Source organism: Ceratotherium simum, chromosome 13 (assembly GCF_057802395.1).
Source record: "Ceratotherium simum simum isolate JZ-2026a chromosome 13, ASM5780239v1, whole genome shotgun sequence".
Lineage (NCBI taxonomy): Eukaryota > Metazoa > Chordata > Mammalia > Perissodactyla > Rhinocerotidae > Ceratotherium > Ceratotherium simum.
The window spans coordinates 57607428-57614323 of record NC_141912.1 but is presented as its reverse complement, the minus strand read 5'-3'; the positions used below and the strand labels follow the sequence as shown (position 1 = coordinate 57614323).

Below are 6896 nucleotides of genomic sequence, written 5' to 3'. Positions count from 1 at the left end.
GCAGGCAAGCTGCATTTCCAGGCCCCATCGGTAAGAGAAGGACGGGCACTGTCTCCAGCGTCGGTGATAGCTGGAGGGTTTAGCTCTCCTTTAAATAGAGGTGGGATAGGTGCCAAGTAGCGCAGTAACGGCACCCGGTGAAAGGGACTGTCACATCTGAAATAAGGAGAAAGGGGAAATTAGGGCAACCGTGGTTACCTATTGTCTAGTCTCTTCCTTCTTCCACATGCCTTCCCAATTCCTTCACAAACTGTGGCTAATTGATTATGTTGCTTTCCAGTTTTAAAATTCAGTCCCCTCCCGGAAGCCCACCCATAGATGGGGATTGGGGGAGGAGGGATGGATGGAGGGAAACCAGAACTCAGTCGATACCCCAATGATTGTACACTGGAAGCGCGTTGCCGTACAACAATATCGCCCCGGAGCCGCTTTATTTGTTTATCAATGAACATCTTACTGCGTCCCCGAGATGTAGGTCAGGCTCGTTGGAAACACCAGCCGCCGACCACACGCAGTCTTCATTATATTTCCAGACCCGGTGCGCTGCTGATTCCTGCACACTGGAGTGCGTCTGAGCTGCAGGGAGGAGAGCAGACACCTGTGCCTTTGGGACGCAGGTGAAGTCTCGTCTACCTGCCTGAGACTTTCCCTAGTGCTTTCCCATCCCCTCAGCTGCTCACTCCTCATCCCCATCCCCCTGACATCTTGAAGCCGATCGTCCCTGTTTAACGGGTGCTTTTCCCGCTCTCTCCCCGCTCCGCACCTCCGCTGAAGACACAGAGGGCTCCACACAACTGGGCATGCCTAATAACCAGGGAAGGCTTGGGCTGCAAGAAGAAAGCATTTGCACCTTCTGCGCTCCCCTCCCCTCTGCAGCTGCCTCCTGCCAGTCAGGCGATCCGACGTGAGGCGCGGCCCAATGAGGGCCCGCGGCCTGCGCGGGGGCCCCCGCCTCCCCTGGCAGCACCACCAATGAGCGGTTGGCGGGGGTGGGACGCGCGCCGTCCCCGCCTCTCCGGTTAAGGCCGCTGGTGTGAGCCCCGGCTCGGCGCGAGCGAGGGACGACGGAAGGGACGGGCAGGTGTGGGCGCGGGGCCGCGCGGCCGGCCGGCGGGAGTGGCGGGCGCCCGGTGCATGGGCCAGTGAGGGCGCGCGGAGAGCCCCCGGCCGCGGCGGAGGCGGAGCGGCGCGGCAGCCAGGCGCTGCCCGCGACCCTGCGTCCGAGCGAGCGGACCCTGCGCTTCGCCCGGGGACGGTCCGAAGTCCGCGCTATGGAAGAGGAGAAATATTTGCCTGAGCTGATGGCAGAGAAAGATAGCCTGGATCCATCTTTTGTGCATGCCTCGCGCCTTTTGGCGGAAGGTAGGACTGGCCCCCACGGATGGGCACGAACGGCCGGCCGCCCGGCTCCCCCGCGGCTGGGTTAGGGGAGTGAAGTTGGGGAGGGACGCCTGTGTCCTTCTTCGCGGGAACTGTCCCCCTGAAGATGCTCGCTTCAGAGCCCGGGCGGACAGAGCCCGTGCTGGGCGCGGGCGGCGATGCTCCTTCTCCTCTACGTCTCAATTTGGGGAAGACCGGAGCTACGAGGTCTGATGGCAGTGGTGATGTGACCTGTTAGGATCGCTGATAGAGAAACCATCAAGTGTAACGCGGTCTACGGGAATATTTTCACTTCGCAGAGGGGAGGGAAGTCAGTTTGGAAGTAAATAGTGGTCAAATTCTAAGACCTTCTTAGCTACAAATCAGCAATTTTTTTTTGCTGCATTTGGGAAGTGATTTTGATATCCTTTAGTCTCATTACAGTCTTTCCTATGGAAAGTCTGAGAATAACCTAGGTTAAACTATGCGTGTTCGGCTGTGTGAATGTGGCAGAGGCTAAAGTGCTTATCAATTTATTTGAAGTGTGGTGATTGGGTACTCTGCAAGATACTGGTCCCTGGGAACACTCCACAATTGATCAACTGTTTTACCAAGTGTGCATTTTCTTTTGTGTACCTGTAATGCTCAAGGAGATTTTATTCCCAGAGGGACGTATATATCTTGTCTTCTGCGTAGCTTTGAAAGGTTGTTTAAACACACATACACACACAAACTTCTATATGATAGAAATATTAACCAAATTACTCCTTTTATCTTGAAATAATACCGTCTAACTGCTAAAGATATATCTTTAGTAAGCTACACATGCCTTTTTAAAAACAACTCCAGATCTCTTTTGATAAATGCATCATTAATAATGAATCGCTTCATCATCAGACAGACATAGTGCAGTTTTGTAGCATAGGTTGTTATGGACTCAACTACAGCAAAACTCAAAGTGACAACTTCAGCCCTTCAGAAATGTTTTTTGAGACTTAGTTATACATGGAAGGAAAAATTCTAATCCTCTGTGTATGGTTCAAATAGGCATTAGGTTTATTTAAATATTTTAATGATAGATTATTATGTATGGCAACAATAAAGTGTAACGTGTTTTTTCATTTTTACATACTAAGCAATTAAGAAAAGATTTATAATCAAAATATTGAATGTGTGAAACTACTAAACTGTTTTTCAAGGAACAAGTTGGTTTTGTAGAGGATCTGGGAAGGTAAAATGCAATTATGTTTACTACTTTCTTGGTTACTGAATGAAAAAACTAGAAATTAAAGTTGAACAGTAAGGTCAATTAAAAAAATTAAACCCTCCCTCTACTTCATTAAAAAATAAAGATAACTACATAAAAATAATAAGAATATTGAAAACTAATGAGTTAATAAATGCTTAAGATTGTTCAGAATGATTAAAAATGCAATTAAGCCGGCTCAAATTCTTCATTTCAATATATTTTCCAGAAGTGTCTTCATTTAGTAGATAGTGTCTTTAAAATGAAAAAAATGTTACAAATCGATTATTTTCTCTAACCTGCTAATTGGAGTTCTCTTTGGGACAGCAGGCTCAATGATTAATTCATCAGTCATTAATGAGAGTTAGTGTACTTTTGAAAACTGCCAAACTAAAGAAACTCTTAATAGAGTCATGAGTATTTCTGCAGCTGCTAAAACAGTCAGAGAAGGCTATGCACCTGGTTCCTTAACATTTTATCTTTTCCAGGAACTTGATTTCTTGATACTGAGGAACAAGTTCCGACGTTCCTTGTAATTTAGTTTTTTCCCAGTAGGGGGAAGCATGTCCTGCTTTTGTAAGGAATTAGCAGGAATAAGCTCCTAAATGGAGAGAAAAGCATCTAAGTAAGAAACAAAGAGATGTCCAAATTTCAGAGAAATCATAATCAGGAAAAGAGAATGGAGAAGGTGATGATAATAATCTTGGAGTATATAAGGAGATATGCAAAAAGATGTATAGGGTTTAAATTAATGCTCTAATTGTTCCTGAGGCTCTTTAAATGTGCTCATTAAAGAGTACAAGGTGAGTGTCCTTTGGACTCTCTAATAAATCTTCATGTACATTTTACGTTATAGATCGTTCCTTATCTTATCAGAGGCCGTTTGCGAAGATTTCCAGGTTTTGTTTCAGATTCTCTATAGGAGAGTATTGTTGAGATTTCTCATACCTGGAAATGCACTGATTGAAGGCAGTGGCTATAAATAAACCTGACATAGATATTCATTTGGAAAGAAAGTGCACACTGAAGTGCATTTTAGTCAGTGCTGTGCAGACAATCTCAAGACCGAGTGAGTAATAAAAGTGATCCAGATGAGTCAGTTCTTCAGAATGATTTTCCGGAAGCTAATGTATATAAGGGCAGTGATGTAAACCAATGAGCTTTCACAATGATTTATTTTGCTTTTTTGATTGGTGATAGATGCAAATCTGTGCTCAATTGCAACTACTACTTCATTTAGAAATGAAGGCCATGGGGTTAAAAGTACTAGTTTGTTGGTTGTTTTGTTATTTTGTTGTAGTTTGTTTTATTTCACTAGTTTCTGCTGTGTTTTCAGTAGGAATGAGTCTGAGAAAGCTAATGGAAGAGGCCAAACCTTTTATGTATTCGACTGTTACTTAGAAAAGATCTTGAATAATATGGTTTGAAGAGTGTTTATAATATATTTGATTAATTAAAATAATTTTTCTCTTGTGATTATAATATTGTTTAATTATCCATTTGTTATGGAAGGTGCTTTTAAATATGATAAAACAGCAAATTCAGCATGCTTCTTAAAGTTCCACTCAGCCTCTGAATTTGCTTGCCAGATGAAATTAGATGAGGTTATTTATATCTATGCTACTTCTGGGAAGTGCACTGACCTGTGAATCCAAATACTTGGATTTTAATTCCACTTTTGCCTAAACTGAATCTTGGCAAACTTCCCTTCCCCAGGCCCAATTGCCTTGTCCCTCAAATTAAGGAGTTGGACTAGATGATCTATATGTTTCTTTGTAATTCTAATTAAGTCCCTGGGACTACTGCTGATGCAAAGGAGTGGTGTTTGTGTATTCAGAATACCAAAATCAATGGTCGAACATTTTTGAAACTTTTTTCATTACTTCCTAGTTTAACCATTAATAATACATTTATTGCACTGTAATGTAATTTGAGGCATATACATTATTTTGGGCACTGGGGACGGATTTACATTCTTAAGTCTATTGAACCATTATCAATGCTTGGGGCTAAAAATGTATATACATAGAAATATTCTTGTTTGCAGTCAAGTGTGCCTATCTGCTGACAGATGTAGATCTGTTTAAATTTATAGACTCACTTATGGTGATTCCCTACCTTTAGGAGGATTAATAAATTCTTGTCCACTTGGGAGTGTTTTGGGTCATCTGGTTGGCAAGACTTCCTACCCTGAATTCTTCACAAATTTTAGTAGATTCATCATTATTTTGGTTGACTCATGATGAAGTCAAATATTGCCAAATATCCCAACAGGTTTGGGTTTTTTAAAAACTCTTATGATTTTTTTTAAATGGTTTAAAAACTCTAGATGCTATTTTCAACTTTTGGTGGAAAGCCTCGCCTTCCGTCTAGGATTGGCCTTCATGTTTGCAGATGTAGATGAGCTTCTAAAACCATGAGAGAAACAGGGATGAATATTTATCACAAATGGTGACTTGTAGTGACAACTACATTTAGATTCTCAATAAGGATCATTTTTTAATTTAGATCATGTTCCTTAAAACATTTTCTGTAAATCATGGTGAGTTCTTAAGTTAAGGAAAGATACAGGTTTAATGTCTAAAACCAACTTCTGGTAAAAAATAGTATTCATGTGACTTTTCCTTTGATTAATGTAATCTGTTTTTTTCTCCCAATTATTTTGGAATAATTTTATTTATGTTTCTGAAATAAAAAACAAAAATTGGCCAAAAAAACTAAATTCAAGATATTTTTGATCTGCAATTAAAGCATGTTTATGATATAGTGGAAAAATTCTGCTTTAGCAAGCAAAACACTTGGGAGAGAGTGTTGACACTTCTGCCTCTATTGAAATAGAGGATATGTCATTTATCTCTTCTCTGATTCTCAGTTTCTTCATCTGTAAAACAGGAAAAGTAGTATCTACCAGGCATGGTTCTTTTAAGGTTAAAAAAATGCTGTTGTGACAATATAGGCAGTATTTTATACAAATAGATTATTTATACAAACCTAATGAAAACATAAGCAGAAATTATACAAATATAAGATGATGCTTTTAAGATTTTCCCTAACATTTTAATGGCATTGTGGACTTGACTTCAACTTGAAGCTTTTTTATAAGAAAAAAGCACTGCCTTACTCTGTGACTCACTGCTAAGTGAAATTTGAGCTCATAAACCAAGTTATGAAATAAATTGTCTTATGAAAAAAGACTCCAGTGAATCATTTAAAAAAAAATATCGTGTTGCCTTAGTCCACAGTCATGTGTCAGGGTTTTACTTGGGCTTGATTAGGGCTGGTGCTGTGTCTTTTAAGGGTCATCCCAGACCTCCTTAGGCCTCCTCATAAACGCACATATCCTTCGCTCTTGACAGCTGATTTCATCCTCTGTTTCATTGGGGAAAATGGACATGTCCCTGATGGTGTTCTTCAACCTTCTACCACCTAAAAACTTCCATACTCCTCCTCACAGACTTTCATTCCCAGAAGATGAAATGTTTCTTTGTTGTTCAAGGCTGACTTGGTCCACCTGTATCCTTAACCCTAATGCTCATCATCTCCTCCAGAATCCTGGTTATATCTTTTCTTCTGTATCTCCAACTTCTTCCTCCCTCTCCACTCTTTCCTTGTAGCAGCTTGTAAACATGATCCAATGTGAATAACTTAAAAAAATACAATACTTGTTTCACTTGCCCAAAGTAATAAAAATAATCTCTCTTGACACTTATCCTCCTTTATTTCCTTCAAGTTTCAAATAATATTAGTCTATTCTAGCTGCCTCACTTTCTCAATTTACCTCTACAGAACTCTACAGAATTCTTCAGTCTGGCCTCTGTCCTCATCATTGTCCTAAAACCAGTGGCCCTACTGACAGAATCATCTCCTCGTTGCCAAATCCAATCAAAATTTTCTGACCTCTCATCAGGTCTCTTGGCTGCACTTTCCACTGTTCATCTTTGTCTAACTTTTTGGCTTTTTCTTTGGCTTTCAAGCACTACACACTATTGGTTTTACTCTTCTCTATTTCTCACCCTCACCATCCTCCATCCTTCTCCTCCCCACCCCAACACACACCATGCTGTCCGAGTGATGCATTCAAAATCAAAGCCTGACCATGCCGTACTTTTTAATACAGTCACGCGCTGCATAACAACGTTTCAGTCAATGACAGACCACATGTATGACAGTGGTCCCATGAGATTAGTACCAGACAGCCTAGGTGAGTAGTAGGCAATACCATCTAGGTTTGTGTAAGTATACTCTGTGGTGTTTGAACAGCAGTGAAATTGCCTAAAGATGCATTTTTCAG

The 6896-nt window shown here is 41.2% G+C and overlaps 1 protein-coding gene across 6 annotated transcripts in view; it reads left to right on the top strand.

The window, feature by feature from the left end:
• The first annotated feature begins 1070 nt into the window (after nucleotides 1-1070).
• The window catches only part of KHDRBS2 (KH RNA binding domain containing, signal transduction associated 2), a 564075-nt gene continuing 558249 nt past the window's right edge, over nucleotides 1071-6896 (top strand). For all 6 annotated transcript variants that reach the window (XR_015554171.1, XR_015554170.1, XR_015554169.1 and 3 more), the window contains exon 1: nucleotides 1071-1362. Coding sequence is in view for 3 of the 6 variants with exons in the window: in XM_087438765.1 (XP_087294891.1) it covers nucleotides 1272-1362 (91 nt within the window). In the remaining 3 variants the exon portion in view is untranslated. The remainder of the gene's footprint in view (nucleotides 1363-6896) is intronic.